Source organism: Cicer arietinum, chromosome 3 (genome assembly GCF_000331145.2).
Source record: "Cicer arietinum cultivar CDC Frontier isolate Library 1 chromosome 3, Cicar.CDCFrontier_v2.0, whole genome shotgun sequence".
NCBI classification, from domain to species: domain Eukaryota; kingdom Viridiplantae; phylum Streptophyta; class Magnoliopsida; order Fabales; family Fabaceae; genus Cicer; species Cicer arietinum.
In genome coordinates, this window is record NC_021162.2 from 59,364,170 (window position 1) to 59,375,665 (window position 11,496).

Consider the following 11,496-nt stretch of genomic DNA (forward strand, 5'->3'; position numbering starts at 1 on the left):
GAAAGAAAGGGGAGAAGTGGCTCGAAAATTAGGCGAGCAGAATATAAGAGGGAGAAAAGAGAAAGTTGGGAAAAGCATCCAACTTTGGTGTACTTTTCACAATAGCTTGAAACTCATTATATAGTGATGAAAGCAAAGTCACATATGTTTTCTAAACAATGTGGGACTTTAGTATGTATAGAATGGAAACTACACAAAATATGATAGTTTTTCAAAGTGAGATTTCAAAAATCATTCTTACCAATGTGGGACTTGAATTTTAAAAAACAAGTTTCTTTCCACTTAAATTTACAAAAAATATTTCTTTCCAATGTGGGACTTCAACACATTTTTAAATTCACACTATAACAAACATGTATTCCAACAGTTTGATAATATACCTAAATAAAATTTGATACTGTCGGGACTTCACATGCTATCAATAATGCTTTTCTCAAACCATTGTTTTGAAAAAATAATTTTTGATGGCATTCACAGAATCGTAGGTTGATTGATAATTTTTCAAAGTGTTTTGTGGGTGAACCTTTAGGAAGATGGAGTAGATAATCCTTACGCTAGGGATCATTAGTAATTAATTATAGCCGCAAGTTAATTTTAAAATTAAGAATCACGATTTAGAGTAACTATAAAGAGTTAGAACTCTTCTTCCGTTCTTTTAATTCTTAGGATTTTTAAATTCATTTTATTTCTTTCACGTGAGACTAGTCTAATAATACTTTTTTTTTTTTATTTCAATAATAATAATACTAATAATAATATTAATACTAATAAAACTAGCGAGTTCCACTTGGAGAGTGAATTCACCCAACAAATCTCCCTCTCACGACTCAAGTGAGAAGGTACTGCTCAACCATGTCAGCTTTCTTTCTACAGCATATCATCTTCGACACAGGCAAGGTCTTCATCATCATACATGAACCATTCTCATCAGTATGAATCTTCTCAATTAAAAATGACTTCATTTCCAGTGCATCTCGTATCCAATGATACCACACTTCAATATGTTTCGACTTTGCATGAAAATTCGAATTCTTGTTGAGATGGATCGCACTCTAGCTGTCACAGAATAATACAAACTTGTCTTACTTGAGGCCTAACTCATGTAGGAATTTCTTCATCCACAAGAGTTCTTTGGAAGCTTCAGTTGCTGCAATGTACTCAACTTCAGTAGTGGAAAAAACAACACACTTTTGTAGTCTTGATTGCCAAGACACAACTCCCCCTGCAAAAGTCATCATATAATAAGAGAATAATATTTAAAACCATTTCAAATATTTCTTTAAAGATTGAATCTTCTTAGTGTCATGACCAACAATCAACATGTCATCCACATATAATAAGAGAATAGTATAATCACCATTAGAGAATTTCTTGATAAACACACAATGGTCAGAAGTAGTTTTACCATACCCATGTTTCTCCATGAAAGAATCAAATTTCTTGTACCATTATCAAGGTGCTTGTTTGAGCCCATACAAACTTTTCTTTAATTTACACACAAGTTGCTCTTTACCTTTAACTTCGAAACCCTCTGGTTGCTCTATATAGATCTCTTCCTCCAAATCACCATGAAGGAATGCAGTTTTCACATCAAGTTCTTCAACTTCTAGGTTCAAACTAGCTGCTAACCCAAGCACAACTCGGATAAAGGACATCTTCATCACAAGTGAAAAAATTTCATCAGAGTCAATACCTTTTCTCTGATTAAAACCTTTCACAACCAATCTTGCTTTGTATCTTGGTGGAGAACTATTCTCTTCTGCCTTTATCTTGTATACCCATTTGTTCTTGAGTGTTTTTCTACCATTAGACAACTTTACCAAATCAAATATGTGATTCTCATGCAAGGAATTCATCTATTCTTGCATGGTCTTTAACCACTTTTCTTTATCAACATATGTAATAGCTTCTTGATAATACTCTGACTCTCCACTATCAGTGATCATCACATACTCATGTGGAGGATATCTTTGAGAAGGTTGACGTTCTCTAGTAGATCTTCTCAACTCAAACTCGACTGGTGGCTCAACTGGAACCTGCTCATCATGGTGATGCACATGATCATCAATTACATTCTCATCATCTACCTGTATATCTCCCCTATCAACAAAGGTTTCTGTAGGGGGCTTAGGCGCGACATTTTCAATGTAACTTCTGGAATTTGATTTCTGTTTTTCCGCTTTATCAAAATATTCAATAGTCTGGTCTTCAAGAAATATCACATCTCGGCTTCTGATAATTTTCTTGTCAACCGGATCCCACAATCTATAACCAAATTCTTCATCACCATAACCGACGAATATACACTGTTTGGATTTACTATCAAGCTTGGACCTATCATCTCTTGGACCATGAACAAAATATCTGCAACCAAAAACTCTCAAATGACGATAAGAGACATCTTTCCCTGTCCACACTCTATTTGGAACATCATCATCAAGTGGAATAGAAGGAGAAAGATTGATCAAATCCACTGCAGTTTTCATTGCTTCACCCTAAAAGGATTTCGATAATTTTGCATGAGAGATCATACATCTGATTATGTCATTAATCGTACGATTCATTCTCTCTGCAACACCATTATGCTGAAGTGTCTTTGGAACTGTTTTCTCAAACCCGATTCCATGTTCTCTACAATACTCTTCAAATGAACCTCTGTATTCGCCACCGTTATCTGATTATGTCATTAATCGTACGATTCATTCTCTCTGCAACACCATTGTGCTGAAGTGTCTTTGGAACTGTTTTCTCAAACCTGATTCCATGTTCTCTACAATACTCTTCAAATGGACCTCTGTATTCGCCACCGTTATCTGATCGAACACATTTCAATTTCATTCTTTTTTCTCTTTCAACACTTGCATGAAAATGCTTGAAGACTCCAAATACATGGTCTTTAGATTTCAAAGGAAATGCCCACACTTTTCTAGAGTGGTCGTCACTAAAAGTAACAAAATGTGATGCACCACCAAGAGATTTACTATCCATCATACAAACATCAGTATGAACTAAATCAAGAATATTTTGCCTCCTATGAGGACCAGTATTATGAAAAGAAACTCTATGTCGTTTTCCAGCAAAACAATGAGTGCAAGTTTTTAGAGACGTACCTTTCACATGAAGAAAGTTTTTCTTCGCAAGTATGTTGAGTCCTTTCTCACTCAAGTGCCCGAGGCGCATATGCCATAAATCAGAAGATGGATCTTCAATTGCATTCACTTCTTCCTTGCATAACTTCGTAGGCATCCTATAGAGAGAAGTGAAACTTTGCTCCTTTGCAACCACTAGGGACCCTTTGGTGATTTTACATATACCACCACCACCAAAGTAAGTGTGATAACCCTCAATATCCAAGGCTTTCACCGAAATCAAATTGAGACGAATATTAGGTACATGTCTAACATTCTTCAATTGAAGCTTGCAACCAATCCCAGTTTCAACCCAAACATCCCCTATACCGATAATTTTACATACTCCTTCATCTCCCATTTTTACCATGCCAAAATCACCAGCCTTGTAAGACGAGAAGAAATCACGCCTAGGAGTAACATGATATGAGGCACCCGAATCAATAATCCAAGTTGAATCCTGACATGCAAGGTTTATGGAATTATCATCACAAACAATGTAGACATTATTAACAGATGCAACTGCTGTTGTATCTTTATCATTTTTCTTCTCTTTGTCGCGTCTATGGAAGTTTCTAGATTGACTTCTCCCCCGTGACTCTGTAACTAGTGCTTCTGACTTTGAGGAAGAACCAATCAAACCACGTTCCTTTCTTCGAGCTTCTTCATTCAACATGCTCTCTTTAACTGTTGACATTTTCAACTTTCCACTTGGAGCTGAATTGGTCAACGTCACAACAAGGACTTCCCAATTATCAGGCAAAGAACTCAACAATAACAACACTTGCAACTCATAATCTAATTTAATTTATGCAGTTGTCAACTGATTCACAGTATTCTGAAAAATACTCACATGCTCTGCTATTGAATCCCCATCTTTGTATTTCATATTCACCAACTTCCAAATCAAGAATGCTTTATTTTGCACATTCTTTCGTTCGTACAACTCTTTTAATTTTTCCCACATCTTGTTAGCATCTATTTCAGTTTCAACACGTGGATACACACTAAGATCTAACCACTGTCTGATCAACGTCACTGCCTTTCTATTCATATTCTTCTAGTTAGCGTCAGATTTATCTGCGGGTTTAGCAGTGTCATCCTCAATAGGATCATACAAATCTTTACTGTATAACATGTCTTCCATGAGAGTCTTCCAAAGTGTGTAATTAGAAGAGTTAAGTTTAATCATATTCAGACCTTTATTTTCCTCCTTCATTTAAATGCACAAATCAAATCAACCGAGCTCTAGATACCACTTTGTTGGGAAAAACCAAAAATAATTAGCGATAACTATCTCAATAATGCGGAATATTTTTCCCACCACCTGTGCAAATAAATGGCCAAACAGAAAATATAATTCCACATAGCAAAAATAATTGGCAGAAAATTAAATATGAGACAAACGCAATTTTTAACGTGGAAAACTTCCGTCAAATTGAGAGAATAAAAACCACGGGACCTAGTCCAATAAAACTTCCACTTTAATAATTAATGGGTACACCAGAGTCTTCCTAATAACAATAGAGAACATCAATCAACAATAACAACCTTATAACAACCTTCCACTAAAGTGGGTATGACAAATCTTTACTGTATAACATGTCTTCCATGAGAGTCTTCCAAAGTGTGTAATTAGAAGAGTTAAGTTTAATCATATTCAGACCTTTATTTTCCTCCTTCATTTAAATGCACAAATCAAATCAACCGAGCTCTAGATACCACTTTGTTGGGAAAAACCAAAAATAATTAGCGATAACTATCTCAATAATGCGGAATATTTTTCCCACCACCTGTGCAAATAAATGGCCAAACAGAAAATATAATTCCACATAGCAAAAATAATTGGCAGAAAATTAAATATGAGACAAACGCAATTTTTAACGTGGAAAACTTCCGTCAAATTGAGAGAATAAAAACCACGGGACCTAGTCCAATAAAACTTCCACTTTAATAATTAATGGGTACACCAGAGTCTTCCTAATAACAATAGAGAACATCAATCAACAATAACAACCTTATAACAACCTTCCACTAAAGTGTGTATGCCAAAATAACTCTTAGAGAAGATAAAACTACTCAAATTGTATATTAAAATAACAAACTTAGTGGTAGACATAACATACTAAATTTGTAGATCAAACGAAGCAAGTTTGCTACACACATGTTACCACCACCGGAACCAAACCCTTATTTTTCTTCTCTGGCAGTCGTTCTCTTTGTTCTTCTACATTCAGATGTAACATCCGAGCCTAGGAAGGAAGAGGGAAGGCAAGGGTCCCAGGAGCTATCAGTATTAGCTGCTGACTGGTGACGAGAGGATCATATAGTTTGAGAGTTGGATCGAGTTGGAAAGCGTGGTTATGTCGGAATTGAATTGAATGTGCCCTATCCCGCGAAGGAGAGGAACCCGTTAAATCCCTTTTATTTCCTTCACATGGGCCTAGCCCAATAATACCTTTTTTTTCTTTCTTTTTTTTAATAATAATAATACTAATACTAATAAAACTAGTGTGTTCCACCTGGGGAGTGAACCCACCCAACAAAAAATATGAAAACTTACTTAATGGCTTGCAGTTTTTATGGCCATGAATATCATAAAACTTCCACTTATAAAAATTCACAATTTTTAAATTTGAAGTGTTAATTCTACGACAGAGTTTATTTTTATAATTTCAAGATATTAAATTCAAATTCTCTTAAAAAAAATTATATAAATTAATCATTAATGTCACCTTAATTAATACAAATTCTAGTACCCCATTTTTTTTATATAAAAAACAACTCATATTCCATACATCTTTATTAGGTGTGCTCCTTTTACTAGCCCACTATGACGTTGATACGTAACCAAGCACATGAAAAATCCTCTATTAATTTATTATCCCGAATCTGTACGATGCTTTTGAGCCTTTTCGGTTAGCCCTTGTTGGTATACCTTTCAACAAGATCTACCACCAAGTTGTGTGATAGTACTTAATGCATTCGAATTAATTAATACAATCACTTGTAGCACTCTTCCTTAAATTAGCCATCAAATAAGAAAAATGAAACCCCTTAAACACTTTTTATCTCATCGATCATACTACATGATGAGGAGATTAGATACCCTATCAATCATATGTATTTTATAAATACCATTGGCTAGTGAATATTTAGTTAGGTCACTAATTCCCTCCTTTTAATTGGACTTTTTGTGTGTGCAGAATATAAGGTATTCTTCATACAAACACATGTTACGTATGACTAGTGACTCAATTCCCACGCTAAGTTTAGTGTCCAGTGTATCATTTCCACTAAATATATGAAGAGAAAGTTGTATAGCACTAACTACAATTAAAAACAATACCTCACGCACTATTCATTCATTTTGTTATTATAATTATTATACGTTATATGCTCACTTTCCATTGCATTCTATGTGAGAAGAGTCCATTATAAGAAGGCATCTCATTTCATTCAATGTTACCAAACCAATTCCTCTAAGGTAAAATTAGTGATGGGAGAGGCTATTTATTTGGATACCATATTGGTCCCTTTGAGCCTTTTCATTACAATAGGTTACCATACCTTCCTTTGCTACACCATCAAGAACAAACCTTCACGCACAACTTTTGGAATTGATAAGTCAAGGAGGACTACTTGGGGTCTCAACTTAAACCAGGTACTCATTGCATCTTGACATGACAATTACGACACTCATAGTTTCGAACTTGCTTAGACTTTGAAGGAGAAAATCTGCTTTGTCTAAATGTAGGTTAGAATTTTTTTCAAATTTAAAGAGACAAAGGTGGGGATAAGGTGTTGATACATGTCCTCTACTCGAACTTTCTTGCTAGTAATAAATTATAAACTTTTTTAAATGTATATACTCATTTTTTATTTATTTTTATATAATTTTATTTATTTTTTTTTATTATTGTCTGATAGTTATTATTTTAACATATTATTTATAATAAACATAATCTTTTAATTTTATTTTTTATTTATATGGGCGAGAAGATAAACCCTACGTGTGTCTCGAGATAAAAATTCAATGTCGTGTCTTTGATCTTCTCTATTGCCATATCTAATTGCATGTAGTCAACATTCTAATATATAAACAAATGTTTGTCCAAGTGGCAAGAATCTTTGATTTTTCTTAAATTAAAGTCTCGAGTCGAGTTTGAGCATTGTGAATAGAAGAAAGTAAAGTTCTTTGCCATATTGTTTCCAATTAAATTTTTGTTTCAAAGATTTTCACAAGAAACTCTGTGTAAACGGAAAACAAATAGAAAATATGATGCAAACTTTGTAATTTAATTAAGAAAATGTTTTTGAAAGTTAAAGGAGCTCAAGAAATCCACATATTTTCCCTTTAAATAACTCAACTCAAATTAGTTGGAGTCTAAAATGCGACTACTTTTGAATAACAAAGTCCAAACTTTCAAGATTTAGGTTCAAACTTTCGTTCAATATTAACAACGGATTTGTATTTTTTTGTGACGGTTTTATTTCGTCGCCAATTGCAACAGATTTTGAAATCTCTCGTTGAATATTTTATGAGGTCCAATTTAGTTACAAATTTAGGCACGTCACTAAATCGGTCACAAATGTGTTTTGCTAGAGAAATTTGCAAATTTATATTCTCTCTAATTTTTGTTTTGTTTTTCTAGTAGCCCTTCTAAATTTGGTTTATCATGGTGCAGGGTAATGACCAAAAGGCTATGCTAAGTGTACAAAGCTTGAGGAACACTCTTATGGCCACAATACTCACAGCTACAATAACAATTCTAGTAAACATGGCTTTGGCAGCTCTAAACAACAATGCATTCAATGCTAGCCATCTTTTTAGTAGTGGAATTTTCGGTTCCAAATCAGATAAAATATTCCTATTGAAATATGGTTCAGCATCAATTTGTTTGTTGATTAGTTTCTTATGCAGCTCAATGGCCATAGGATTTCTAATTGATGCAAATTTTTTGATGAATGCTTATGGAGAGTGTTTGAATGGAGGTTACACACAAAGTATATTAGAAAAAGGTTTCACCTTAGCTTTTGTTGGGAATAGGGTGTTTTGTGTTGCTATTCCTTTGATGCTTTGGATGTTGGGTCCAGTGCTTGTATTTTTGGCCTCATTGGCGTTAGTTTTTTTGTTGCATGAGTTTGATTTTGTACCCAAATTCCCACATAGCCACAAACAATGTAACATTGGTAAATAACCTCTAGCTAGCAAATTAATGGTACTATAAACCAAATAGTAGAAGTATAAATTGTTAAGAAATACAGAGTTAAATTTGAAACGTACCATGTTCAATGGTTCCATGTATGAATTGGGATTGAGAATAATTATTGCATAACATCTTGGTAAAGGGTTGGTAAAAAAAAAAAAGACATCTTGGTAAAGTGGGATAGCATTGGTAATCAATTTTTTAATATTTTTTTTTTAAAAGCATAGATCTAACGTTCAATAGTTAAGATTAGTTTTTTTTTTGTCAACATAGTTAAGATTAGTCTAGATCGAGCTATGTGCAATAGAGGATTAAAATCCGTATAGAGAATTTGATTTAATACCCAGAAAAAGAAGTTCATTTAGGGATAATTTTGATGGTTACTCATTTATTCTCTGTTTGTCCATTCACCCTCAATACACTGCCGAAATTAAGATGTGGTAAAAAATTGAGAAAAAAATGAACAAACTTGAAGTTGAATGAGCAATCACCTACAATTTTTGGTCCAATGAGCTATGATCAGTTTGGGCTTATGTCTAGTCTGCTAAATGCTAATTGGGCCAATACCAATTCATACAGACTGGCCTTCAAGGATCCATGTAGACAACAAAAAAATTATTTTTCATTATTTTCAAATTATATATTATTTAATTATTATTCTTTTCACTTTTTTTTTTCTTTTTTTATGTATGCATTCAAATAAAGTGTTAAAATTCTATTAACTATATAAGAATTATTCGAGTCTTTATTAGTACTCTTTTCGTTCACAAACTTTGATGATTTAATATTTTCAATAATGATGTAATTGATGTATGCTTGATTATTACTTCTACTAAAATATCTAGTTTTAGTATTAATGTTTTCAAAAATAATACATAAATACTTATAATTCTTTTACACTTATTGAACACGTCATTTTTTTATCTGTATCTTTTTATCACATCATCAACATATCACATCTATCATATTTTTTTATTTTTTTCTCTTTCAAGTAGTTGATAGAGTGTATGAATGTCTATCAATTATTTTCCTAATATTTTACGAAGTCTTACTACTTTTAATCACGTCGAAAATATAAATATTTTAGAGAAATACTAGAGTCACACCCTCTACTTTCATATTGAGTACAAATTATATTATTTGACAAATGTATGTTTATAGATAGATATTGATATCTTGTGTTTGTTTTATCGATGATAATATATTAATTAAAGCTCATTAAAATTTATTGGCTATAAGAACTTCTTGTTATGGTGATGATATTGTTCTTCTGGCAAGTAGCATTTCTACCAACAAGCAATTTACTCAAGTTGAGAGAGAATAGAGAAAGGGGTGTCTAGGAGTTCGTTTGGTTCAATTACTTTTGAGAACTAAATGCATTCTTATACAATTCTCTTTGAGACATAGTTAGGTAAGAATAAGAACAAAATACATTTTAATTCAATTCTCGTTGGTGACAAGGCTTCCTATTTCTTAGACTTTATCTCAAATTTAATTAACTAGTCCAATAATTAATGGTTCTATATTCCCTTTTATAGACACTAGTGCAATACAAGTTGTTATAGTAATGATTAAAACTAACTGATCTATTGATTTGTAACTTTTGCAATTGCAGTGAATGAGTAATGCTAAAAGGAAAGTATAAGATAAAACATTGTTCACTTAATAAAATTGCTAGACATGTTCACATCATAAAACATAACAATAACAGAGATAAAAAAAACAAAAGTTCCATGTAATTATCATCTCAGCATCACTATATAGTGTGGTGAGACAACAAAGACACCACGACTAGAAGTGGCATCAATGAATGTATACAAAGATATCCAATAAACTCAAATGAGCGACGTATACAAGAAATATCCTCTTTTGATGCATCCTACTATACAACAAACTCTTCATTTTTTTGAAAGTCTAAGATTTCAAAAGTGGTGATTTGGCTATATTTATTCTCTTTCAAAATATGAGTTCCAGATAATCTCAAAACTTCATCTGGAAAACTTCGTGCGTGTAAATCACTAACATTTACTTTTCAAAAGGTGAAGGAGTTTTAAGAACGGGTTGGTTGTGCCAAGTCACAATCCACCTTCAAAGAAGGACGTTGATTATGTCCGATGGACGCTCTCTTTTTTTTCATATCTTGTACAAGCATATTTGACATCAATAAATTGCCCAAAAATCTTTGAACGACGACTAGTCTTAATGAAAATTCCAAACTCAACAGATTTATCATAATGAGAGTATAATGAACAAGTATTTTCCTCTGACTCAAATTTCATTCACGTGGAAATATGCCTCAGATCAACAACAAACTTGGAATTAGTTATTGTTATAACTGAATTAATTATGACAAAGGTCGTTATAGTTAGTTAAACAATGTGTCTTTAAATATTATAATTATAAATATAAGTTGTAATGAGTTGATGTATGCAATAGCTGGAAAATTGAGAGTTAGAGATATTTATGCAATTCATGATTCATAGAAATTCAAAGAAAAAAGATTACGGGAGAAAAAGAGAGATTGAGTGAGAAGGCTAATATTGTTGTTTAAGAAACAATGATAGATACTAGGATATCAATCTTGAGAAGATCTTAATCTTGTAAAGTTCAATCATTAATAGTGGATTAATCTTGCTTGTTTTCCCGTGACGTAGGTATCATCAATTAGGCCGAACACGTAAAGATATGGGTGTTATTCTTCTCCTATCTTTCTTTAATTTTCATTTACTTTGATTTTGAAAACTGGTTTTCAAAACTGCAAAAAGGAGAAAGTTAAACAGTCTCCGTTTTCAGCAGAAAATCAAGAACGTTCTCCATTTTTGTTTTTCTCTGCAATTGTTTGTCTTCTATTTTTGTTGGTTGATTCTTGTTGCACATCCCAATATTGTTTTAACAATTGGCGCCGTTTGTGGAAAAAGGGAGCAACAATGGTTGGAACCCCAAAATTTGACATTGAAAAATTCAATGGATCAAATGATTTTGGTATATGAAAGATAAAAATGCATGTTGTTCTAGTATATCAAGGCTTGGTGAACGCATTGAAAGATGAATCAGCTCTTCCAGCAACAATGACCGCACGAGAAAAGGAAGAACTAATTGAAAAAGCAAAAAGGACTATCATCTTGTGTATTGGAGACAAATCTTTGAGGGAAGTTGCA

General features: G+C 32.9%; 1 protein-coding gene across 1 annotated transcript; it reads left to right on the forward strand.

The window, feature by feature from the left end:
• The first annotated feature begins 6,546 nt into the window (after window positions 1–6,546).
• On the forward strand, window positions 6,547–8,410 carry LOC101499956 (uncharacterized). The gene is made up of 2 exons (XM_004492509.4): window positions 6,547–6,792; window positions 7,817–8,410. Exons 1-2 carry the CDS (start codon window positions 6,628–6,630, stop codon window positions 8,327–8,329), a joined length of 678 nt encoding a protein of 225 aa, XP_004492566.1. The 5' UTR covers window positions 6,547–6,627; the 3' UTR covers window positions 8,330–8,410.
• Window positions 8,411–11,496: the final 3,086 nt, after the last annotated feature.

Excerpts from the sequence above, each read along its gene's own strand:
- LOC101499956 (XM_004492509.4), top strand. The coding sequence starts at position 6,628 with ATGGGAGAGGCTATTTATTTGGATACCATATTGGTCCCTTTGAGCCTT. Across the intron at positions 6,793-7,816 it reads GGGGTCTCAACTTAAACCAG|GGTAATGACCAAAAGGCTAT; the intron begins GTACTCATTGCA and ends ATCATGGTGCAG.